Genomic DNA, 27,246 nt, shown 5'->3' on the forward strand with positions numbered 1-27,246 from the left:
ACCCTGTTTCCAGAGCTATATAGACCCTGTTTCATAAACAAATAAAATGCAATTTTCAGATCTATAGTAGTTATTTAGATTGTCAAGTACAAAGCATGGCACTCAGGTTTATTAGATATTTTATTTATTTATTTATTTTCCAAGACAGGGTTTCTCTGTGTAATAGTCCTGGGTGTCCTGGAACTTTGTAGCCCAGGCTGGCCTTGAGCTCACAGAGATTCACCTGCCTCTGCCTCCCCCATGCTGGGACTAAAGGTGTGCACCACCACCGCCCAGCTGATATTGTACTTTTTGTAGTATACTGTGATCCTATTAACTGTTGTAACTTCGAACTTCTCAAACTCATGGGAAAGCTGCCAGGTTTACGGAAGGGTGTCACTGTGAGAGGGTGGTTTCCTGACCTGGTCCTTTCCTTTGTCACTGGTTGTCATCTTTCATTAGAAAGGTTTCCCTCTGAGCACGGTGTGACGATGCTGTCCTTAGTCCCAGCACTCAGGACGCAGAGGCAGGCAGATCTTGTGAGTTTGAAGCTACCCTGGTCTACATAGTGAGTTCCAGGACAGCCAGGACTACCTAGTGAGACCCTGTCTCAGAAAGAAAGAAAAGATTCCCCTCATGGAGCTGAAGAGATGGCTCAGCAGTTAGGAGCGCTTGCTGCTCTTTCAGGGGACCTGGGTTTGATTCCTGCCGACCCACATGGTGGCTCACAGCCATCTCTAACTCCATTCCCTTTAAGGAACCCAATGCCCTCTTTGGCCTTTGTGGGCATCAGGCAGGAGTGCACAGGCATACATGTAGGCAAAATACCAATACACACTAAAATGTTTTTAAATTAAAATTTTTCTCTCACTGTTTAAGCTCATAAAAAATCTATTATCAATATGACTTCATTATGTAACCCTCTGGAACCAGTGTTTGTTTGTTTGTAGCCCAGGCTGACTTACCTCTGTTTGTATCTGGAGGTGGCCGTGGATTTCTGGTCACCTACCTCCGCTCCCGTGACCCAGATGTCCATCTGAACCCTTCCTTCCTCCTGGCACAGCAGCAGTTTTAGAAGCTCATTCATTTCTCACCTCCCATCCGAGGCTTAGAGCAGCTTGCCTTTAAGCACCCATTTCTTTTCTTGTGGGGATTGTATTTAGAAGGAAGGCCTTTTCTGTTTGTTTTCCCCTATTTCCCTTAAATTTTTAAATTCACCAGGAAATTATTTTGTAATGTGATGTAAGGGTACAGATACCTGTATAACAATGAATTCAACTCAATAGCTGTAAAATATGAAACTGAAGATATTTTGTTTGTGGTCTTGTCCTTCAGGAACACTAATTCAAAGATTCACTCTTACTTGATTTTAAATGATATATTTAAATTGTCAAGTGACATGTTTAATTTTACATCTCATGTAAGTTTCCTGTGGCTTATGTATGTTTCATAGGTGCATTTTCGAGACTCATAAAACTTTGTGAAGAAAAGCGTGAAGCAGGTGAAATAAAGAAGGGAAGAAAGGGCAGCTGTGTGCCGTCTGTGAAAGGAATTACAAATCTAGGAAATACTTGCTTTTTCAATGCAGTCATCCAGGTAAGTCATCAGCATGATTTGTAAACTGTGAACAAATATTTGAACTGGTTAATATGAGTGTAGACTGTCCATTGACTGTTAAGTGTTATTCTACAACGTTCCTTCTGTTTATCTTTGTTTGAGTTATTGTTGGTGATTATCGTATGTGTACTCAGTAGTACTGCCTGGGTGTCTGTTGTCTTGTAGTGCTTCTGTGGTCATATTACTGGAAACGTAGTGTACTCAGTTAAATCTCTAAGATTTTAGTGGACATGGTTTGCTGTGCTGAATGAGATTGGAAGCTTTGAGAACATTCACATCATCACATGGGAACCACACACTAACTGAACAGAGAACACTCAGGTCATCACATGGGAACCACACACTAACTGAATAGAGAACACTCATGTCACCACATGAGAACCACACACTAACTGAACAGAAAGCATTCATGTCATCACATGAGAACCACATACTAACTGAACAGAGAACACTCAGGTTATCACATGGGAACCACACACTAACTGAATAGAGAACACTCATGTCATCACATGAGAACCACACACTAACTGAATAGAGAACACTCAGGTCATCACATGGGAACCACACACTAACTGAGCAGAAAGCATTCATGTCATCACATGAGAACCACACACTAACTGAACAGAGAGCATTCATGTCATCACATGGGAACCACACACTAACTGAACAGAGAGCATTCATGTCATCACATGGGAACCACACACTAACTGAATAGAGAACACTCATGTCATCACATGAGAACCACACACTAACTGAATAGAGAACACTCATGTCATCACATGAGAACCACACACTAACTGAACCAGCTTGGCTCTGTTGTCTAGAACTTGGCCCAGACTCACATTCTCTTTGAACTGATGAATGAGATAAAAGAAGATGGCACCAAACTCAAGATTTCGCTTTCGTCAGCTCCTCAGCTGGTGAGTAACAAGCACACATACAGCCACAGAAACATAATAACCTGTTTCCAAAATGTTTCAAGTATCTTGTAAAAATTACCAGATAAAGCTTTCAGAAATTGTAGCTTTAAGGTATGCTGTGGATCCCCCCCCCCCAAAAAAAAAAAGTCGAGGCAATTTTTATTTGCACATACTGAAAAAAACAAGAGTCAGAACTTTTGTTGAGTAAAATGTCCAGGACTCTTGTAGTTAACAGTAACATTTATTTAAATTTAGGTCTTATTGTTACCATCACTTAAATAAAGTATAGCTTTAAGACTCTTAATAATATTTTATTTTAAAATTATGTGCTTCTGATATAACATTGATCATGTTTTCAAAGGATCCATTAGTGGTGGAACTTTCAAGCCCTGGACCATTGACTTCAGCCTTGTTCCTGTTTCTTCACAGCATGAAAGAAGCTGAAAAAGGACCACTTTCTCCTAAAGTTCTTTTCAATCAACTTTGCCAGAAGTGAGTGTGTCTGCATTCTTGATATGAACAATGAGGTCACAAAGTACTAATGAACTCCCACTAACAAGGGTTTTATTCCTGCTCTGTTGTTTTGGTTGCTGCCAAATACTGCCAAGACAAAGAAGCAACATTTGTTAGCCACATCTGTGTGCTTTATGCAGATTGTCCCCATCCTCTTTAGAAGTGATTGTATTAGAAGTTTATGTGTTAGGAGACAGAGACTCAGAAATGAGGTAGCACACCTAGTAGGGGGCAACAGAACTGAAAAGCAAATGAAGTCTGTCCTGACTCAAGTCCATGATGTAATATTATGTATGTCTGTATCTACCAGGAAGTTACAGCCATTTTTGTGTTTTGGCAGGGTGAGTTGCTTGTGCTACCTGGACATGTTGTTTCTTGGGTGGAACTGAATGATCAGACTGGGGCTAAGCCATTCTTCATTGCTTGGGGCTATTGCCCAACTGTAACATATAGAAAGTAGCATAACAAATATGTTTCCTTTGTTGGTGCCTTGCATTTGCGAGGCAAGGTCTACCACCAGGCTACATTCTCAGACTCTTAGCTTTTTTATTTTAAAGATGAGCTTTGAGGCAAATAGAGCTTATATGGATTTCTCCAGGTATTAGCATATATTTAAAAGCAAAATCTTCATATGCCTGGAAAGAAACGCATGCCATAAAGGGCTTACCTAACTGGATGTTTGTAAGAAAGTAAAGCAGAGAAACAGACCACTCGGTCTCAACAGGTCATCTGAGACTGACTGCTGTATTGAAACAGTGAGGGGCCTGGCCCAACCTTTCCATGGGATGAAGGTTAAACTCTTTAGAGGGGCGGAGGAATATACTATTAATCCTATTAGTTGAGAAAAGACCACTACCACAATTCTTGAGCCAAATTTGAAGCAAGCTTTAATTAAATGCTGGCCAGGATAATGGACTCTGGCTGGGTTCATTCCAAGGTTCTCAGAAAATGGCAACAAGTCACATTTTGCAGAGGCTTATGAAGGCAAACCCATGGGCTACTGTATTTCCCATCAGGTCCAATCAGGAGCAAACATAAATCCTAACATACTTCCTGCCTGCCTCCTACATCTAATCAGGGGCAAGCATATATCCTGATGTACTTCCTGTCTGCATCCCTCCTGCCTACATATAATCAAGCACATCCAGTGCAGATGGGTCAAGCAAACTTGTTTAGGGGAGAGAAGACATGTGACTTGTTATCTTCCATAAATAATAGCTTCCAGCATTTTAGGAAGTATATGTCCTTAAGCAAGGGGCTTACAGGTTAGAGGCATAGATCTCTTAGGCACAGTCATTAAAAGTTAAAACATACATATATACATGCATGTATATATATCTACTAGGAAGTTACAACTGTTTTTGAGGTTTTGTTATGGGGAACCCACCACTTAAACAATTTATAGCCAATTGAAAGTCTTTAGTCTTGCTGGCTAGGACTATACTCACATATTCAGTACCTCAGTGTAGACCCATGCGTTTAGACCAATAGGATTTTAAAGGCACAAACCATGTTCTGGCTTGCTTGGCAGCTGCAGGGGATACTTCACAGAAGCAAGTAGTTTAACAGAAGCTAAAGTAAGTGGTTAGCTGAAGGGGGTTCTGCACAAGAAGCTAAGATAAGTTAGCTGGGGCATCTTGACCTTGGGTTCCTAGAATAGAGTTGGGTAACTTTCCATGAGATTCTCCATCAAGGAGATCAATTTCTAGTTAAACCTGAAATGGCCTCAACAAGAATACAAAATGGAGGAGCCTTTACAATGTCTTGCTGCATCACAGTTTGGCAGGGTGAATTGCTTCTGCTGCCTGGACATATTGTTTCTGGAGGTGGATCAATTCTTTTTTTTTTTTTTTTTTGGTTTTTCAAGACAGGGTTTCTCTGTGTAGCTTTGGAGCCTATCCTGGAACTCACTATGTAGCCCAAGCTGGCCTTGAACTCACAGAGATCTGCCTGCCTCTGCCTCCCGAGTGCTGGGATTAAAGGTGTGCACCACCACCGCCGCCTGGCACTAAGCAATTCTTTATGTCATGGGGCTGTTGCCCAATACAGCCTGATGCAGATCCTCATGACCTGAGACTACTACCTGACATATCCCAATTCCGGAAGGGTAAAGGGGAGGAGTCATGGTTTTGGAGTGACTACTTCCTGTTAGAGAGGTGCTGCAATTTCAGTGGTGGAAGGGGAACATTGAGGTAGCTTCCAGGTTGGATAAGGGCTGGTCATTTACTTCTGGGTCAAAAAAGCTGGTAGTCCTTGTTGGAAGAACTTGGTGAGACAGTTTGGGAGCCAAGCAGTGTACAATTTGTTTCTGGTCCTACACAGTCTGCCTCTCTGATGGTAAGAGCTGGGAAACTGGAAGCCTGGCTATCTTGAGCTTGGTGGGACCTAGAGATGTGGAGTGAAATTGTGGGGGTAAAGCCAGGAGTCATTTATGGCCCTATTCATCCTCTCAATTTTCCCTGAGGATTGGGGCCAGTAAGAGATGTAGAATTTCCAGGGGATTTAGACACAGCTTGGGTAGTCGAAGAGATGAACTCGGGGCCATTATTTGACTGTATGGAGCAAGAGATGATCTCAGAGAGCAGCGTGTAAACTATAGTGTGGGCCCTCTTATTTGTGGTTGGGAAGGCCACAACCCATCCTGGAAAGGTATCTACAAATACTAGTAAATGCTTGTGTCTCCCGACTAGGAGCATATGGTGAAATCTAACTGCTAGTCTGGGGGTAACTGGACTCTCACTTGGTGAGATGGAAACTGGGAAGCAGAGATTGGGGTTAGGATTTGTCTTTTGGCTGGTCTCACAGAACGTGGTTCATCTTTTTAGAAATAGCCCACCAGTGAATAGCAGTAATTAACTTTGCAGAAAGGGGAGAAGAGTTTGATTAGAAGGGTGACTCAGGGAGTATGTTAGGATGTCAGCCATCAGAAAGAGGGTCTGTGTGCACAAGGTGCTTCTGGGGATGGAGGCTTTGTCGTCAGAGTAGAGCCAGGATGTGACAGGGGTTGAGAGGATGTGTGTAGGGGGATTTAGCTCAGTGGTAGAGCGCTTGCCTAGCAAGCGCAAGGCCCTGGGTTCGATCCTCAGCTTAAAAAAAGAAAGCATCTTTTCAGGAGGCAGATATTGGTGGAAGTATTAAGGCAATTCCACGTAGTTAAAAGGGAGGTTTATTTTGTGGGGTAACTTAACAAGTAAAGGGATAGGTTACAGGGTCCGGGAGAGGTGCAGTCCGGCAGTGTTCTCTGGAGAACTCTGCTCAGTCTACCTCCAGCATCCAGGATCCAGGAACCAAGAGAGCCCACACATCCGGATCTCGGGTCTTAAGGGCTCCTGTCTCTCGGCCCTGCCTCATAGGTGTGACAGTTACCGGAAGCCTCAATGTGGGTAGTACTTCCAGGTCAAAGCTGGAACAGCTACCAACTACAGGAAGAGGCAGGCAGATCTCTGTGAGATCGAAGCCAGCCTGGTCCACAAAGTGAGTTACAGGACAGCCAGGACTGTTACATAGAAAAACCCTGTTTCAACAAAACAAAACAAAACAAAACCCTAAACAAACAAAAAAGAAAGCATTTTTTAAGGATAAAGACAGAACAGAAATCAGTAGAGGAGGAGATGGAAGAAAGGAGTGTGCTTGGATTAGAGACCACAGGAAGGTGATTTTTCAGAGGTCCCTGAAGTACCTTTGGACTTTTGACATGTAGCGGCAAGGGTAGGAGTCCAAGGAGGGGGAAGCATAGAGGGTGAGGATTAAGGTTGGGAAGTAGGGAGATTATTCCTGGTGGGGGTATGTGTTGGGGCATTGTAGGGAGGAAGTTCATCAGCAGGATCAAAGGCCAGGGAACTGGAGTGGGAATTGGATTTGGGTCCAGACTTTTGGTGACAGAGAAGAACTAGGGGGCAGAACAGGAATTGCAGAGAGAAGAATGGAGTAAAGGGTTGACAGAGCCTTGGGCATAGATGTCTTAGTCAACATTCTATTGCTGTGAAGAGACACCATAACCATGGCAACTCTTTGAAAGCATTTAATTGGGGCTTGCTTATAGTTTCAGAAATTTAATCTGTTATTGTCATGGCAGGAAGCATGGTAGCAAGCAGGCAGACCTGGTGCTGGAGATGTTTAGAATTCTACATCTAGACCTGTAGGCAGCAGGAAGAGAGAGAGAGCCACTGGGCTTACTTGGGCTTTTGAAACCCCAGAGCCCACCCCCAGTGACACAAGCCAACAAGGGTACACCTACTTCAACAAGGCCATACCTAGTCCCCGTCAAGTAGCGCTGTTCCCTAAGGTCAAAGCATTCAGATATGTAAGCCTATGGAGGCCACTCCTGTTCAAACCACCACAACAGGGTGCCTTGGACCACTTGCCATTTCATTCGAGAAAAGTTGTCAGGTCTGAAAGAATGTCAAAACTGAAAGTTCCGAACTGGGGCCAGCAAATGACCATTATCAAGGGAGTACACAGCCAGATTTGAGTGGAGAATTTAATGAGTTTGATGGCTGGGAGCTCTCTGAGATGAAGATTTTTAAGATTACCTTGGAGACAAGCCAAAAGAGAGTCTTTTGGGATAGATAATTTAGAGCCTATTTTGAAAATTTGGTTTAAATTTGAAATGACAAACAGCTGGTTGAGAGCCTTATCTGCCGGCGTGGGGGGTCCTCCAGGTTCAGAGAAAAGATGAAAATGAAACTGAGGCTGTCCCCATATTCGTAAGGCTAGCGATGGGAGTGGCGTCACAGAGTTAATTATACGGGGCAGGTCCCTGGAACCTCCAGACCTTGTGATCTGGAGGGGTGAGAAGCTCCTGGACCTTCTGGAGTCTGGTCAGGGTACTGAGTCAGACCCAGGTGGTTACCTTGTCCTATAGATTTTGGGTGTGTGGATGGCCAAAGGGCGAAAGGCCTCTCTCTCAGCCTGGAGGTCCGAGTCCAGGAGGAAGGGGTCAGAGAAGATGGATGGGAAGGGTCCCGAGGAGAGCAGAGGGTTGGGATCAGGCCGGGATGGCAGGGAGCACCGATCAAATCCCACAGGCTGAGGTTCTGTCCACAGAGACGCAGAGGATGCAGAGATCAGAAATTCTAGGTTGAGCCAGGCAGTGGTGGCGCAAGCCTTTAATCCCAGCACTGGGGAGGCAGAGGCAGGTGGATCTCTGTGAGTTCGAGGACAGCTGTGGCTACACAGAGAAACCCTCTCTCAAACAACCAAAAAAAAAAAAAGATGCCAGGTTGAAACTGGTGGCTGTTTAACCTCTATCGTGAGCTCTGAGGTGTCTGTGCTTCCGAAGGAATGACCCCTTCAAGGGAGGAAGGAGGGCTTTCTGCCCAGAGGACCCTGAAGGGTCCTGCGTTTTGGCACTGAGTGTAAGGAAAATGAGGCAGAGAAGCAGACAAACTCAACAGACTGCTTTATTGGAACAGTGAGGGGCCTCAGTTTTTCCTTGGGTTGTATGCATTTAGAGAGGCTAGGGGATGTGTGTGTGTGTGTGTGTGTGTGTGTGTGTGTGTGTGTGTGTGTTTATTTGTTTGTTTGAGACAGGGTCTCACATAGCTCTGGCTGTCCTAGAACTCACTCTGTAGACCAGGCTGGCCTCTAACTACAGAAACCTACCTGCCTCTGTCTCCCTAATACTGGGATTAAAGGTGTGGCTCACCAATCCTGGGTTGCTAAACAATTCTTTATAGCTTGGAGCTATTGCCAAACACAGCCTGACACAATTCCTCATGACCTGAGGCTATTACCCAACATTGTTAGAATATTTACTTATTTCTTTTTCTGAAACATTGAGATTAATTATGTCCTATTCTCATGAATCTTATAAACTAGTTCAGCCTAGTTACTGAGGCATGAAGGAAGAACGTTCTTTAAGTAGGAACTTGCATTTTATAGTATCTGTAGACTTCAAAATTTTGTTTAAACTTAAACTAGCCCCAAATAGAGAGGAATTGCCATGCTTCATTTATTCTGCACATAATTTTTTTTTTAAATGCCTGAAGGCCAGAAAAGACTGTGAGAAGCATAGAGATGTGACTGCCTGATAAAGTTAAGTAGTTTTAGGGCATTGTATGCTTTAGAAATTTGTTTTAATTCTGACCAAAATAGCTTCATTTGTTTTTATGTTTCCTTCTTTTATTAAGATTTATAAAAATAAATAATATGTTCAAGTAGTTGAGTACTCCCAGATAAAAATTAAGATTTCTATGTACCCCATCTTCAGGATTCACTACTACAGGTATAATGTCTCTCACCTGATGTGCTTAGGGGCAGAAAGGTTTTAAACTTTGGGTTTGTTCAGATTTTGGAACATTTGCATAAATTATGAGCCCTCTTGAAGAAAGGGTTCAAGTACAAATACAAAGTTGACTTACATTTTATGTACCTTGTGAGCCTAGCCTGCCAGTAATTTTATTGATCTTTTTTTAAAAAAGATTTTATGTTTATTATATGTGTATGAGTGTTTACCTGCATGTATGTATGTATGCTTATACCTTTGGAGGTATATGTGTGCTTGGTACCCTGGGAGGCCAGAAGAGGGCATCAGATCCCCCAGAACTCCAGTTGAGATGCTTTTGCGCCTTGGGATGTGAGTGCTGAGAAGCAAATTTAGAGCTTTTGCAAGAGCAGCAAGTGCTCTTAATGCTGAACATCTGTTGGACATTCTTAGAGCATTTTGGGCAGTCCTATGAAATGCATTTGAAGTGAAGCTGATTCATGTCTTGCTGTCTTTCCTTTAGACTTCATATGTTTTAATTTCTCAGTCTGTAGGCTTACTTGGTGTAGTCTTTGCTTATTCACTTTTCCTCATTTTTGTCCCCACTTCTTTCTCACCTCCTTGCCTCATCTGTCACTCCCACACTTCCTTCCTCCTACTTCTCTACTCTCTGCTTATTCATTTTAAATCTCAAGTTGCTCTCACATAGCCCTTCTGGCTACCCTTGGAGATCAAAGTTTTCCTAATGTGCCATTTACTTTGTGGCCATAATTTGCATGTGTGGTATAAAGGCTCAGCTTTAGGTACTCAGGCTGTCTTAGTTCTTTTGTGGCCTTTGGGAACATTGTCCAGGGGGCTTTCCTTAAGGTTTAAGGAACTGTCCCCCATCCTTAAACAGTGAGCTTCATTTTGGTCCTTATGAAATACATTTATCTCTAGCTCCTCAAGGCTGAGCTCTTTCAGGTCCAGTATGGCTGTGTTTTGCTTTGCCTACTTTATGTTTGTGATCCATGGAATTCACTTGAACTTTTTCTTTTCTTTTTTTTTTTTTTGGCTTTACTACTACTACTTTATTATTATAAATAATAATAATAATAACAACTTTATTATTATTATTATTATTATTATTATTATTATTATTATTAGTGTGTGTGTGTATGTGTGTGTGTGTGTGTGTGTTTATATGGTGCCTGTGATACATCATGTGTCACAGTAACACGTGCTCAGAGAACAAATTTGTGAAGTCAGTTCTCTACTTCCACCTTTATGTGAATTCTAGGGATCCAACTCAGCATTGGGAATTGAACTGGGCCATCTGGATGAGCAGCCAGTGCTCTTAACTGCTAAACCACTTCCCCAGCCCCTATATCTTGAGGATTTTAAAAGCCCTCTTCTTTTTAAAAAATATTGTAAAAATTTGTGTGTGTGTGTGTGTTGTGCGTGTGTGTTTATGTTTACTACATGCATGCTAGTGCCTTGTGAGACCATTGGAGCACTGGAATTGGAGTGACAGGCAATTGGGAGCCTCCTGATGTGGGTACTGAGAACTTAAATCTGGTGTTCTGTAAGAACAGTGATTGTTTTTAACCACTGAGCCATCTTTCCAGCACTCCTTGCTTCTGGACAGCATCATTCTTGTTATATGATAGGTTTGAATTGAAATATCCTACAGAGGTTCATGTGTTCAAACACTTGGTCCCCAGCTGCTGGTGCTGCTTTGGGGCTGAGTTGGTGGATGTTAGGCCAAGAGGATTGTAGCCTGGCCTTGTGTTGGGCCCAGTATCCTCTCTGCTTCCTGGTCCACCAGGATGTGAATAAGCTGCATGACTAGCTCCTACTGCCACGAGCCAACCTGCTCTGGATGCCATTCCCTTCCCACCATAATGGAATGCACCCTCTGGAACCCTGAGCTCAAATAAAGCTCTCTTCCCTTCAGGTGTAGAATCTGTCAGATATGTTGTCATAAAGAAGGTAATTAATATACTAAGGCAATTTCCTATAAATGTTCCTCTTATTCAATAGGCTGAATGTCTTCATACATTTGGTATCTGTTTAACTTTCCTAAAAGTAAGTTTGAAGGTCTTTTGATATTGGTACCTCAGATAGTCTCCTTCAAAAATTTTTGTAAGTTATTGGATTATGTTTTCTAGTTCTCACTGAAAGAATGAAGAAAAAAAAAACCCACTAGGTTTAATTTTCTTCAGTGATTATTCAGAAGGCAATAAACAGTTTGTACATGGTTGAGATGGAGATGTGGGAAAGCAGCATCAGAAATGATCTCCTCCCTGTGTGTCTGTCTGTCTGCTCAAAGACCGCCTTGCTAAGGAAGATACCGGAAGGATTCCTGTTTCTCTCCTAGTTGATTTCACGAACATTGCTTGATATTGACAGCACAGGTCTGTTATGTAATTTCTGCCTCTTGTGATGCCAGCTGTAGAGGCTCAAATAACATTGGGATTTGTTTCTAGCCCGTTTCTCTGACCTACTCGCACACACGTTCTCTAACACGATGATGCATGTGCAGCTACCCAGCAAAGAGCAAACTGAAATGGCGCTTCCTCCCCTTCTGTGCTACCTTCACCGCCGATTCACTTAGCTCTGTGGCAGGCACATCAGTGCACCGGAGGGTGGACGCTAACTTTGAGAGTATGAGGAAGGCTATTTAAAATGCTGGATTGGGTTTTAGTGGCATTTAGCTTGTTCTTCTTCAGTCTTTTCAAGTAGAAAAATGCAGTGCATTTTCACAAAGTCTTTAACAGTGTTGTTTATATCAAATGAGATTTTATACACACACACACACACACATCATAGTGAAATTATTGTACATTTGTTTTGTACTGTGTTTCTGTGTTCTTTTCATAGAATTCACCTTAGATTAGACTGCATTCTAGGTTAGCTTTCATTTAAGACAAGACATTCATCTTGACATTAGAATTTATTACAGATTTTAGAATTTTTTATTTGTTATATTCATTGTACAAACAGTTGATTTCATGATGATATTCCCATCATGTTTGTTGTGGACAGATTTTCCATCCCCCTCACTGGTCCTTTCTTCTCCCCAAATATTCCCCTTTTCACTTTAATATCTTACTTTGTTTTATTGAGTTTTCCACATCTGAGAAAAACATAAAGTTTTCTTTTTGAGTCTGGCTTATCTGACTTAACATTTTGATCTCCTGTTCCATTCATTTATCTGCCCATGACACAAGTTTTTCTTTGTTTGCATAAAAGTCTCTTGTGTAGGAATACATTTTCTTTACCCATTTGTGTATTGCTGGACACAACACCTACACTAATTCTGTATACCATGACTCGGCTGTTGGGACTGGTGTTGCATGAACGTGAGTGTGCATAACTTTTATGTGCTGACCTAAATGTTCAGTCTCAAACGTGCTGGGTCATATGGTCAATCTGCTTTGGGTTTTCTGAGGAACCTCTGTACTGATCTCCATGTGCCTCTGGCACTGCACATTCCCACCAACAGTATATGAGGGTTGTTTTTCCTCCCACACCTTTGCCAGCATTTGTTGGCTTCTTGATGTTAGCCACCTGACTGGGTGCAACTTTGGTGTCTAGTTTCCATTTTGAATTTCCCTGTTCCTAAGGGTATGGAACTTTCCCCCTATATTTCTTGGCCATCTGAATACTGTCTATTCAGTGTTCATTTCTCCATTTATTGCTGGGTTATATCCTGTGGGTTTTTGTTGGTGGTGGTGTTTTTTTTTTTTTTAATTTTGTTCTTTACTTAGGTATTCTAGATATTAACCTAGTAGTTTACGGCAAGGATTTTTCTTCATGCTACTGATTGTTTACTTTTCTGTGAAAAGTTTAATTCCATGCAATCTCACTTGTATATCAGACACTGTTTCAGAAAGTCTTCGCCTATGCCTGTATCTAGAAGTCTAGAAGTGTTTCCCTGGTTTTCTTTTAGTAGTTTCTTATTTCAGGTGTTACGTTCAAGTCTTTTGTGCATTTTGTGTTGATTGTTATAGAGTGAAGGATGGCATCTAGTTTTATTCTTCTCCACGTGGGTACAAAGTTTTCTTGGCACCTGTATTGAAGAGGCTGTCTTTTCTCCGATGTAAGCCTCTGACGCCACTGCTGAGTGTGTTCATGTCTGCATGGTCTGCTCTTCTCCGTTGCTGCACACGACTGTGTCTGTGCCACTGCCACTCTGGCTTTGTTACTGTGGCTCTGCAGAATTCATTGAAGTCAGGTGTTGTGACACTCCCAGCACTGTCCTTCTGCAGACTTTAAAAGTTACCAAAATCAACTCAGTATTTGCCATTGGTATCTCTATGCGCAGCACTGAACATCTCATTCAGTCACACAGGAAATCTAATTACTAAATCCTTAGAAGGAGTATATTCACATAGTTATCAATGTGTAGTTATATTAAGATATAGTCAGTAACTGTGTGACTATTTCTTCTAAAATAAAAGGCAAATGAATATTTATATTAAGATACAGAATGGCCAGGTGGTGGTGGTGCATGCCTTTAATCCCAGCACTCGGGAGGCAGAGCCAGGCGGATCTCTGTGAGTTCAAGGCCAGCCTGGGCTACCAAGTGAGTTCCAGGAAAGGCGCAAAGCTACACGGAGAAACCCTGTCTCGAAAAACAGCAACAACAAAAGATGCATAATGTATCTTAATCCTTCTATTCTTTAGGTGAAAAGAAATCATAGAGACTTGGGTTTGAGTGCTGTTTTTCTTGCTGGCTCTGTGACATTGCATATTGTAATATCTCTTCTGGTCCCTGTGGTCTGACCTTTTTTTGGTCAGGACTGCTAGCTCCTCAATAATGACTCAGAGACTTATTATTAACTATAGAAGCTCAGCTGATCACTTAGGCTTGTTATTAACTAGCTCTTACAACTTAAATTAACCTTTTTTTTTTTAATCGATCTGCTGTTTGTCTTGTGACTTTACTCTGTACTGCCCAGGCTGCTTCCTCTCCCTCTGGCTGGCCACTCCCTTCTTCTTCCCAGCATCCTGTGTGCCTGAAAATCCTGCCTAGCTATTGGCCATTCAGCTTTTTATTAAGCCAATTAGAATAACACATCTTCACAATGTACAAAAAAATTATTCCACAGTAGGTCTCTCATTTACAACTTGAGGACATTGCACATCTCAGTGAGACTATTTGGGGATAAGGAGTTAAGTGTATAAAATTGTCAGCACTGTGTGTGACATGCCGAATCAAAGGTAAGTGCCTATACCCAATGGCTCATTTGCCCTGGAACAGGAATAACGTTGTGTCTGTTTAATGGAAAAGTAGTAGACTGACCATTAATTTATTTCAGAATAATCTGACATAAGATTGACACGTTATTGATGATCTGTGGGATGATTCTTCCTTTTGTCTTTCTTGCTTTGTTTTCACATCCTAGGGCTCCTCGGTTTAAAGGTTTCCAGCAACAGGACAGTCAGGAGCTTTTGCACCATTTGTTGGATGCAGTGAGGACAGAGGAGACAAAGGTCAGATTTCTTAATGTGTGTCACGTATTCTCTCTACGGCAAAGATACTAACCTGGAACACTTTCTGTAATTTTAAAGCATAGTGACAAGTAATTTTTATCTATATTTTTGCCTTTCTTCAGTAAGATTATTTCTTTTATACTTTTGTAGCCCCGCTTGTCGTTTTCTTAATGTCCCTCAGCTCTTAAATCAACTCAACGTAGCCTAGAGACAGAACTCACTGTGGCCTCTACCTACTGTCCCGGCTACTCAAGAGGCTGCGGCTGAAGGATTGCTTGGACCCAGGAGTTTATAGTGAGATACCTACCTCTCAAGAAAAAGAGCCAGCGTGATGCTGCATGCTTTTAATCCCAGCACAAGGGAGGCAGAGGCAAGCAGATCTCTGAGTAGTAAGACCCTGTCTCAGGAAGATAGGAAGGGAGGGAGGAGGGAAGATAGGGAAGGAAGGAAGGAAGGAAGGAAGGAAGGAAGGAAGGAAGGAAGGAAGGAAGGAAGGAAGGGGAAGGGAAGAAAGGAAGGAAGACACAAAAAGAAGGGTAGAAAGATGCTTAAGTGTGGAGGCTAAGGAAACAAACAACGATTAGAAAGTAGCCCCCTTATCCTCTTTTCTCCTCCCCTCTAGCTTCTTTGGCTCTTAGAATTAGTTCACTTCCATCAGATGACACAGTGTTTCTTTTCCCAGCACAGTGCTCGCTGTGATCTGCACGCTTCAGTGTGATCTGCATGCTTCAGTGTGATCTGCAGGCTTTAGTTTCTCTTATACAAAGCCTAAACCGGCTGTTGTTATTTTAAATGCTCAGAGTAAACCTCCACTGCCCCATACTGGCTTAGCTTTGACTCCTGGCTAGTGGAGTAAAAACTTCAGCTGTGTGAGTCAGGCACTGTTCTCCAGAAAGAGCAGCTGCTAAAGCAGGCTTCTCAGCGAGTGCTAGTCCACTCCTATGCTTGAGTGTATTGTTGTTTATTGGCTTTAATATGGCATCAGTGAACTGTATCTTATTGGGGTGGTCTTATGTAGATAGTATACAATTTATTAGAGAGGGTACAAAATAGTACGATGTCAGATACACAGCACATAGTCTACATTGCTGTGCTGTTGAAGTGTTCCCTGAAAGTATACATGTCCGTAACCTAATCATTAAAGTAACGTGATAATGGTACTTGGCAGTGGGATCTTTGGGGGTAATTTGAGTTCAATAAGGTGTGAGAATGAAGAAGAGGAGGGATCCAAGCCAGCACATTTGCATTTGTTGCACCCTAAGATGCTACCCACCACCATGTCAAATGCCAAGACCCTCGTAGGTGCTGTTCTCTTTTCTTCCTTGACTTTTAAAAGATGAGTCTCGCTTTGTAGCCCAGACTGGCCTTGAAATTGAGGCTAGTTTCATGCGTTTTGTCACAGAAACAGAAAATAGACTAACACTCTATTTTCTTCCTTTCTCACTTATAGCAGTCATTGCTAAGTGTTTATTGCAATTGGAAACCTACCTCCAGCTTCAGAATTATTGTCTAAACATACACTATGGGCCACTCTATTATAGGTAATAGAGTATCTTATAGGTAATATAGTAAAATACTTCTCATCTCCACAAAGCAAGCACACTACTCTATGTAGTAAGATGAATAAAGCAGTCAAGTCTAAACAGAGTGCTTCTGTGCTTACAATGGGTGTTATTGGGCAAGGTAAGTTCTCCTTTCTCCCTCCTGCACTCACCCCAGGGCCCTACAGAAGCTAAGCAAGCACTCCTAAGAGCCTACTTCTGCCAGGCCATGGTGACGCACACCTTTAATCCCAGCACTCGGGAGGCAGAGGCAGGTGGATCTCCATGAGTTGGAGGCCAGCCTGGACTACAGAGTGAGTTCCATGACAGCCCAAACTGTTACACAGAGAAACCCTGTCTCAAAAAACCAAACAGAAAAAAAAAAAGCCCACTTTCTTTGAACTGTAATATTATATTAATGTCCAGATTTTAGTGGAGAGAGGTAAGGTTCTAATTTTTTTTTTTTTAATTATTTCAGCTTAACAAAGAATGAGTTGATTTCTCTGTTCTACAAAACAGTGTGTGCTGTAACCATGCCCTTTGCTGACTTCCTTACTCACTTACTGAGTTCAGGCTTTGGATCTCCATATTCCCTTCCTTCTTTTTCAACACTCTTATGTGTATTTTGATTTGTAACCCTATTACCTTCTGTTAAGTTTTTTGTCATGACTTGGCGTGGTGTCACATTCTAGTAATTCCAGCACTCTGGGGGTAAGAGGGTGGAGGGTCATAAGTTCTGGATAAGCATAGGCTACATAGTGAGACCCTGTCTCAAAAACCAGCAATAGAAGGGAAGATTGGTATCACCTTCTAACACTGTTCTTAAGTATATGACTTCTTCCATTGTGCCCGGATGGAGTTCTGTGAGTGCTGTTGAACAAGATTATTACAGCTCCTAGTGAGAACTTGAGAGGGAAAGCCAAGTACCTGTTAGATAGGTTCTTTCTTCTGGCTTCCTGGGGATTTGTAGCTATTTAATGTTACCATTTGAATAAGTTGATGGGTAACTACTACATAATGTTATGCCTTTTTTTAATTTTATTTTATAATTTAAATTAATTTTACATATCAGCCACTGCGCGGTACTTATACCTGCTTTTTAAAGATAAATTAAGAAATTTACAATTAAGTTTTGGAGACATTAATATTCCCTGAGCTAAAATTTTATCACATTTTCTTACAGCTTTAAAGTTTTTTTTTTCTGCAGAAGTATGTTTATTTTATGATAGTCATACACCATTGCAAATTAATTAAATTTTTTTCTATGCATTGTTTTTCTCTGTTGTGCAGTATCATAAAAACTCAGACAGTATATATTGCTCTTATTCTGCTATTTGAGGGCCATAGACAGTTTGACAAAATTAAAATGTCGTGTCTATGGATGGATTTAGCCTCACAAGCGGAGCAGCCGTGCTGGTTGGTCACAGTGAGTCTGTAGACAGGAGCTGCATTGTCTTGCCTGGGAATGAACAGATGCTAAGTGTGCTGTTCACATGTGTCACTGCCTTGGCTTTCTTGATGGAAGAAAAGCTGCAGTTATTATGTCTGCCACCAGAATCATGGAGAAATGACTTAAAATTACTGACCTTTCATTTTGTTTCCTTAACGACTTTTCTTGTGACAGTAAGGTTGAGGAATATACTACTGCTAAATTGAATTCAATGCTAACGGGGCATGTGGTCAGATTATATGTTTGTGTATGTGCAGAATATATAATTACATTTACTGTAAGTCGTTCTTTTAGGGGCAGCCTTTTCACCTTCAGATTCATGGGTTTTGTTTTTCCCCCTCCAATAGAGCTTTCACTAAGGTTAGACTTACTATTCTAAAGATGCATCATCTTAATCTGTTGTTGAGTAAGATTATGTTAAAGGCAGAGTGTCTCAGCTAGCTGCACTCTATCACATGTGTTTAAGCAGCTCCATTCCTGGCCTTTCCTTTTCCTTTAACATGAATGTTTAGGTCAGTGTGTATGTGTGTGTGTGTGTGTGTGTGCATGTGTGTGTACACATGTGTACGTGTGCATGCGTGTGTGTGTGTGTGTGTGTGTGTGTGTGTGTGATATGAGTTTATTATAGATCCATAGGAGGGAGTGTGAGAGGGAGAGCACCATGCCGAGTGAGTGAGGCCTGGGAGTCAGCAGTGTTAGCCAGCTGGCCTTTTTCATGCCCCCAGTACTACAACTTGAGTGGAAGGCCTTGTGTTTGTCAGACAAGTGCTCTACCTTGTTACCTTGAGTTACTTCCTCCACTCTTGAGTCAGTTTTTAGTCCTTTATTATACTTCATAGAAGTAAGTTGGAACCATTTTTTAAAAGAAATTCTATGCCTTAACACAGGTTTGGTGGTAATCTGTGAAATATTTAGGCTTTTATTCTTTATTTTCCTATCCTCCTTCCCTCTTCCTGTCATGGGAGATAATTTTCTGTTTCTCCTAGAATTAATTTTAAAAATTGTATTTTCTTGGAAAATTACCTACTGTATTTTTTCCCAAGTTTCAAATGTAATTATCTTAGAAAGTATTCTCTTGGTTATTTAAATTTTCTTTAACTGATTGGCTTCTTTTATTTAAGTATGATATTAAGCTTCCTTTTATTATGGTAAGATTAGCTAGTACTTTTATTTATCCTGTACCTAAAGAATTAGCTTTGAGTTCATGTATTATTTCTGTCCAGTTTCTGTTTTCATTTCCTTTGAAGCTTTTCCTTCTACTTTTATTTGGTCTTGGCATCCCTTCTCTAAATTCATGATTTGACCACTTAAACCATTTGTTTTTATTATTTTTTCGAAATATTTAAGGTATGAAATTTCTTCTGAACATTGGGATATATCTTAGATCCTGATATGCAGTGTTTTTATTTTCTGTTGAGTATACCACACAGTGTCTTTTTGGCATTTGCTTTTTTGCCAGAGAATTCTGTGTCATTTTCACAGTAAAAGCCATTTCAGGGTCTGGATAGATAGCTCAGCATTTAAGAGCACTGGCTATTCTTGCAGGGCCAAAGTTGGGTTCCCAGCTCTCATACTGGGATGTTCACGAAGAGTTGTAATTCCAGCCCCAGAGGATCCAATGCTCTCTTCTGGATTCCTTGGATACCTGCAAATACACATACAACTTACATACATACAAACACATATAAATAAATAGTAAATCTCTCTGAGACAATAGTTTTATAAACGAAAACCTGTGATCAATATGTAGAAAAAAATGTCTTTTGAAAGATGACAAGCTTCTCCTTTATCCTATGTAACAATATGTTAGACTTCACAAAGTTCATCTTAATGAGAGTGTATGGCTCTCCCTCTCCCTCCCTCTCCCTCTCTCTCTCATTTTGGTACCTGCCCTAGATCTTTCTCTGTAGCCTCGAACTTACAGAGATGTGCCTGGCTCTGCCTCCTGAGTGCTGGGATTAAAGGCGTGCGCCACCACCATCTGGCGGTAGAACTCTTATGTTGTAGGCATACATGTGTGAGCCCCAGGTTTAGAGCTCAGCATCACATATGAACACATGCACATACACAGGTGTAGAAATATAAATCTTGTGATTTACTGCAAGCAGCTAAAGACATGGTCATTATTGACAACTGCATCATGATTGTGATGTGGGAAATTCTAGATAGGTGTTAGTTGACAGTCTGGATTTTAGGGTCCCTGTGTGTGCACTTTCTCTGGAGAGACTGCAGTGGTTAGTTTGATAGCTTCTTGTCTATGGAGAGGAAATTTCATGTGATCTGATCTTTTTCCCTTTGGTATTTGTATCTTGATAAAGAATGCCAGTTTAGAGGGAGGAGGAGGAAAGGGAGAGAGACTCTGACTCTAACCCTAAGGAGAAGCTGAACTAACTAGGTTACTTGCTGTCGTAACTGGTAAAAATGCTTTCAATCCTCAGAACCTAAACACAAAGTTGACAGTTATCTATGAAAATGTGGCATTAGAGAGGCTTTAGACCTTTTTCTTTTCTTTTGTTTTTGAATTTGTTTTAGGAGTACCACTCTGTAGTCCAGACTGGCTCTACCTTACAATCCTGCCCCTTCCTCCAAATGCTGAGATAATAGGCATGCACTGCCACGGCCAGTTAGAGAGTTCGGTCTTTGTGGAACCTTAGAACTGGAAGGTAAAATACACTTAATGTTTCTAAATGTGTATATGTTAGGGAAATCTCCAGAATAAAACTACATATCCCAACAATAAGAACCTATTTAAGATTCAAATATTTTATTTTCAGGGTAGAAACCATAGTATACCTTGCTATTTGAAAGTCCCGCTACTAAGAATGAGATCTTCATTAACCATCGCTGGATTCTCTTCTCTTTGTTTTACAGAGGATACAAGCCAGCATTCTCAAAGCATTTAATAACCCAACCCCTAAGACTGCTGATGATGGAACCAGAAAACAAGTCAAAGGTATGTGGACTCTGTGAAAAGTGCCTTCTAGAGTGACATGTAAAGGTTCCTTCCTCCCCACAGGGCTCAGGGGGCATCTAAGATCTAGGGAACACTTTCCCCTGGACATGGCCTACCTTGTACCCCTGAACTCTGAGCAGCTGTGATTTTCCAGTACCTTAACAAACCTGTTGTACAGAGTGGAGGGATCAGAAAATGCATCCTTCCCCGAGTACATAGATGCTGTTCATGGTTGCTAGAGGAAGGAGACTTTTTTCCAGAGGTCTAGCCACTGGTTAGATGCCCATGCATATGTAAATAACCAATCTGTACCCATGCTCCTGTAGGAAAGAGGAAGAAGGGGATCAGTGGAAGGGGGGGGGGGCACAAAAGTGTTACTGTGATAAATATGTTGAAAGACACATGTGTGAAAATACAATGAAACCACATTATTTATAAAATGAATGTATGCTAATAGCATAGAACAGTTTCTTTACAGAGGAGCAGTTGAGCATTGTGTGAATAAGTCTCTACTAGCAACCTTAAAAGGAGCCTGCATCTCCTGGACCCCACCCTAGTGGCATAGGGGAGGAACATAGGCGCTGCCTAGTGATGTCTGTCCCCTTTCCACAGTGTTAGAGATGCAGCTGGACTTTGTACCTGCACCTGCAGTATTCCGACAGCTCCTCCATCGGGGGCATTATGAATGTGTGCACTGCCGTTCTCAGAACTGTAGAGTAAACTGTCGGGTGGTTGTAAATGCACATTAGAATACACTACTTTAGTATTACATTGGGTTTTACAAACACAGCAATGTGTAGTGTTTAAGGCATACATGCGTATATATTGTAAAGATGCTGTTGTGTAGTACTTGAGTCTTGTGGGCAGTGACTAAGGAGGCAAATTATACAGGAAATAGTCCCACATCATTCAGTATGTCAGACAGCACTGTATATTTAAGAAGAAATTGTGATGCCGGTTTTACTTATTGATTAAAAAAATATCAACTGCAAAATACTTAATTTTCCTTTGAGCCCTTTTCCCTGTACAGTCTTCATAACCAGGTTCTTAAGAATCCTTGCTAACTTGAGTCTCTCAGTTATAAGAATTAGATAAAGCATATCTTTTCTCTTGAGGAAACTAATATTTTATTACATGTGGGTTGGTATATAAAAGTCAGAATGATTCAGTTCATCCCAACTTCTCAGAGACTTCAGCATTCTAGCGAGTGTTTTAATGTTGCAGGAAGGGATCCTGTAAGTCTGTCCATGTGGATGGTTTCTCAAGAGTAGACTGTGGCTAGAACCCTGTGCTGTGCTACAGGATGGAATATGGCTTTAGTTATTGTGTTACTGGGCAGGGCAGGCTTAGATACTCTTTTAAAGGGAAGCAAGAAATCTCCAGGGCTGGGCATAGAGGCACGCAGATCTCTTTGAGACAAGCCTCTTGTGAGTGTCAAAGCTACACAGTTGAGACCCTGTTTTCCCCCGAAATAAGGATCACGAGATGCTCAGTGGTTAAGAGAACTGCTTTCTCTTGCGGAACGCCTGCGTTCACTTCCCAGTGTCTGCATGGGTGGCTCACATTCCCTTAGTAATTCCAGTTTCCGGGGACCCAACACCTTCTGACCTTCATGCATATGGTGTACTTACATATATGCAAGCAAAACACTCATACTTTAAACACATAAATCTAAAACAAAAATTAAAAGGACTACTCTCTGAAGGACAAGTGGTGGTGACTGGGGGACAGGGATGGACATACTTGCTTTGTGCTGTGATCAACTTGACCAGAAGCCTTCAGAACTTGCTGGGTGTCTGTCACCTTCTAGTGAAGGACTTGTGTCCTGGCTTGGTAGGTGAGGCTGCTGAGGTGATGGGCATGCAAATGTTGCTCAGGGAGGTACTACTACTCTGATGCTTTGTGTTTGAGAAGAGTGTTTAATGGGTGCTGTCATGTGACCAAAGAAGTGGGTATCAGCAGTTTTCTGATGAAACCATGCTTGAAAACTTGAAAATGCTGACTCAGAGTCTGTCCACAAACAAGAATGCATTGGGACAGAAAGAGCACGTGACAATGTAGGTATAATTTTTTTCTTAAATTAATATCACATCTATGCTAGCCAGTAGTTCAGAGGTAAAGGATAAGGCCTCATGAGCTCCTTGATTGCTTGATGATGCTGGTCCTGTGTGGTCCTGATGCAGTATTGATGTGAGTTGATGATTACAGTAGTCGTATCACATCTTGGAAATGACATGTGGTAGCCCTTCACCCTGTCTTCTGGCTCTTACATACTTCCTGCTCCCTCTTCTGAAGTGTTCCCTGCCTTAAGGAGAGTGGTGTAGGTGACTTGTTTAGGGATGGGCCCACACTGGCTCTGTTTTCTGCATCCTGGGGCAGCCATGAGTGTGCACTCACCACTGTTTATTGTGAGGAGGGCCTTCTCTGATTTAGGCTGGGGGACACTTGTCTAAAGAAAGCAGTTTGCTGCTACGTTTAGTTTACCATCAGAAACACATTCCCCATTTGAATTGAGTCTACTGCCTTCCTGTGCCTACATTGTCACCTACATTGATACTTACTGTATCAGGCATTGGTTCACCACCTCTGTGGAGAGGGTATCAAGTTCAATTCAGAGGGCAGTCATATTACCTTGTTTTATCTAGACAAAATGTCTATATGCTCTAAAGACGTTGCATATCCACTGTCTATTTAAGAGACTAATAATGGCAGCATGTCTTGTCTGCTCCAGCCTTTCGCTGCATGTCTGTCAATGTAAGATAAGCCAATGGTTAAGCATAGCTTGTGTGGATGCTGCAGTTTGAGTTGATAGCCTGTGACATCCAATTCCTACTCTTAGTGTATGTTCTGCCTTGAAATACTGTCAGTACGAAGTAAGCGTTGTTAGAGGACACTGTAAGATGGTGTTTTATTTCTAACTTTTATTTTTGTAGTATTATACTGCTTATGACCATAATTTATAAAGAAGTGCTCTAACATTCTATTGTAGTTACAGGTTTAAAACACACTTCTCAGGATTGGGGATTTAGCTCAGTGGTAGAGCGCTTGCTAAGGCCCTGGGTTCGGTCCTCAGCTCTGAAAAAAAAAAAAAAAGACTCACTTTCACAGCACTTGGGAGACAAAGGCAGGTGAATCTCTGTGAGTTCAAGGCCAGCCTGGTCCACATAGTGAGTTCCAGGACAGCTAGAGCCACATACATAGTGAGACCCTGTCCTGGAAGTGGGGGCAGCTGGAGGACATAGTTTCTCATATGTGCCTTATTACCTGTGGTGTGATGCTGCCATCTAGTGTGTGTTGAGAGCAACAACCCTGGTTTCTTTCCGTTTGTGTCTGCTCTCTTTTAATCCCTTGATTTTTCTAAATGATGTACTGTATTTCCTAATAGTTACTATAAAATGTCTATGGGTACTAAAGTATGTCTTCTCTGTTATTAAGTGCTTTGGATACCTTTCTCTGCAGGTAGAGGCTTGCAAAGGATAGAAAGCAAGATGAACAGTTTTGTTAATAGACTTTCTGTTTCAGGTTAATATTGAGAAAACTTTAAATATCTGTCAGAGCAGGAAGATTAGCACAGTGCATTTACTTGTGTGTGTGTGTCACCTAACTTAACTAGGTCCAAGCATATTGCTTGGTCAGTTTCCTTCAATGCCCGGTTATTTTAAAGCAAACCCTTGGCACAATTTCCTTTGATCTATAAGTACTTCCTATACAGAACCATTTCAACTTTTCAAAGTCCTCAAGCACATGGTTGTATATGTTCGCATGAGTTATCAGCTGCCCAGGGTCACTTATACTGTGCTTCACATACTTGCTTTTTATATCCCTTTTTCATAACCAGGTTCTAGAATCTTTAGCCTCAAAAACAGCTATTTTCCCTGTTCTGTCTACCTTTACATTAGGTAAAAGGCATCAAGAAGATTAATGGGAGCAGCTGGAGTGTGATATGAGTTAGTAGTTATTGCTGTATTTATCTTACCTAAATAGTTTGGGCTGGCAGGATGACTTAGCAAGGAAGGGTGTGTGCTGCCAACTCTGACATGAGAGCGATCCCTACATGATGTTTATTCCTACAGATCATGATACTCGATAGTCATATATATCTCCTTTATAAAATTGTAAAGGAGGGTAGGAGAGATGACTCAGAGGTTAAGAGCACTGGCTGCTCTTCCAGAGGTCCTGAGTTCAATTCCCAGCAACCACATGGTAGCTCACAACCATTTATAGTAAGATCAGGTGCACTGTTTTGGTATACAGGTGTACATGTAGATAGATCACTCGTATACATAAAATAAATAAGTCTTAAAATTTTTTTAAAAGTTGTAAAGGAGAAAGAGCTAACATAATAAATACATTATTGGATATAATATAGAAGCTATACTTTATCTAGATGACATTTGAATAAACAAATAATGGCATGTAACTGTTGGATCGGTGATTTTTGTGAAATTTTAATTTAAAAAATGGATGCTTTTTACAGCCTATGGAAAAGAAGGCGTGAAGATGAACTTCATAGATCGGATCTTTATTGGTGAATTAACTAGCACAGTTATGTGTGAAGAATGTGCAAATGTATGTACCTAGAATTCACACAAATGTATGTACCTCAATCACATTGTTTTTGTTGTATTGTGTTTTAGTTCTCAAGTATCCCAGTGGTTATCAGTAGATATTGGATAAATTGATAGGCTTACTTTCAATAACAATTACTTTTCCATAGCAATAAGAATTCAGATTCCCAACATTGCTTCATACACAAATACAACCACTTAAAGGATATTAGTGATGTCTCAGAAGTAGCTAGTGCCTTGCCTTTATAAAGACTCAAGTACTTGCTCAAGCTCAAAGATGCTAAAGCTGGTAGCACATGAAACCTGTTAGTGAAGAAAAGAGAAGAAGACTGATGTGGTAGCAGCCATCACAGTTAACTTTCCTGTCGCCATCAGATGGCTAACGATGACCAGATGACCAGAACTCATTTGTTTCTGAGTGGAGTGCGTGGCCACTGAAATCAGCTTGCTGTTCAACTTTTCTGACTTAGAATAGCTCGTGATAATCAGCAAAGAGGTTTTCTTCTACATGCTGCCTTGAACAGTCATTAAAAAAGACTATGACAGGGGGCTACATAGTAATTCCTGTAAAATGTACCTTCTGCTTCTAAAAAGTGAGCACATTGTTAAGTGTTTCTAAGTAAACATGCTTGTTTATATGGTTTCATTTTTCCTCTTGACTTACCTGAAGTTATTCTGAGTCCATTTCTCTTGGCTGCTCTCCCCATTTTGCTGTGTATATGTAGCACAGGCTGGCTTTGAACTGGAGTTCTCCTGTGTCAGCCTCTCAGGTGGTGAGATTACAGGTATATGCCACCATGCCAGATAAGCCTATCTGACTATGATCGGACGTAATAGCTTCTAGTTTAGACTGAGGTGAGAGAGAAATTTCTGTGAAAATGAGTAACTGTCACAGTGCAGTGTTCTAAAATGTGGCAACATAAGACTATCACATTTGATTTAGAGTTTCCCCTTTTTTTTGTGGTTACGTGATATTCAGAAGGGGTATGTTTGTGTCTGTACTCTTGACTTAATTTTTGAATTTAGTACTAATTCTTATTATAATACTATCTTTGACAACATAAAATATGCATGAATTTTTATAGATTTTTTTCAACTGCTTGATAAGAAATATTTCTAAAAATGTGGCTGAGTGTGATAGGTTAAACTTTTATCAGATTTTATAGGTAAAGAGTCTGGGTGTTCAGTTTTTCTGCCCTCCCTAGTTTATAAAACCAGGATTATTATTTCTCCTCTTGCTTATGACATTGAAACATAGAATGTGACTATAACTTTTACTAAGATTTATAGAACTTTGGGCTCAGACACTGATTTCTCTCTTACATAGATATCTTCTAAAACAGAATTATTCTAAGAAATCGATCAAACATTGTTATCTCTGCGTTTTCCTTTTTCTTTCCTCCCTCCCTCCCTCCCTCCCTCCTTCCTTCTGTTTTTTTTTTTTTTTTTTTTTTTTGTTTTGGAAACAGGGTTTCTCTGTGTAACAGCCCTGGCTGTCCTGGAACTCACTTGGTAGCCCAGGCTGGCCTCGAACTCACAGAGATCCACCTGGCTCTGCCTCCCAAGTACTGGAACTAAAGGCATGCGCCACCACTGCCAGCTTTCTGCTTTTCCTTAACACTTCACATTGTGCTTTAACTTGAGATTTTAAGTCACCTGAGAAGTTTTGTTTATTTTGCTCTTAACCAACAGTGTGTATCTGTGTTAGAATTCTAACTGAAATTCTCAATCTGCTTTTTCTTTTTAAGATCTCAACTATGAAGGATCCCTTCATTGATATTTCACTTCCTATTATAGAAGAAAGGGTAAGGAGAAGTAATCATGAAGCTCTGCAAAGAGCATGCATTTATTCATTTATTTAAGCACCTGTTGAGCTTATTATCTGTATCTCAGAGTCATATGGTTTACACAGAACTGGGTTTGTGTAGTGTGTTTGATATCAAGTATTTAGAAATGTGTATGAAGTATATATATTTTCTTACTAGAATTAGATCTTTAAGCATTGTATATAGTTGGACT

The 27,246-nt window shown here is 41.0% G+C and overlaps 1 protein-coding gene across 3 annotated transcripts in view; it reads left to right on the forward strand.

The window, feature by feature from the left end:
* Usp45 (ubiquitin specific peptidase 45) overlaps positions 1-27,246 on the forward strand; it is a 62,414-nt gene that overhangs the window by 22,339 nt on the left and 12,829 nt on the right. For all 3 annotated transcript variants that reach the window (XM_036179910.1, XM_036179911.1, XM_036179912.1), the window contains 7 exons: positions 1,433-1,575; positions 2,421-2,516; positions 2,878-3,008; positions 14,628-14,715; positions 20,578-20,659; positions 25,137-25,228; positions 26,976-27,032. In XM_036179910.1, coding sequence (XP_036035803.1) covers positions 1,433-1,575; positions 2,421-2,516; positions 2,878-3,008; positions 14,628-14,715; positions 20,578-20,659; positions 25,137-25,228; positions 26,976-27,032 — 689 coding nt within the window. The remainder of the gene's footprint in view (positions 1-1,432; positions 1,576-2,420; positions 2,517-2,877; positions 3,009-14,627; positions 14,716-20,577; positions 20,660-25,136; positions 25,229-26,975; positions 27,033-27,246) is intronic.

This window comes from Onychomys torridus, chromosome 2 (genome assembly GCF_903995425.1).
Source record: "Onychomys torridus chromosome 2, mOncTor1.1, whole genome shotgun sequence".
In the NCBI taxonomy this organism is placed as follows: Eukaryota; Metazoa; Chordata; class Mammalia; order Rodentia; family Cricetidae; genus Onychomys; species Onychomys torridus.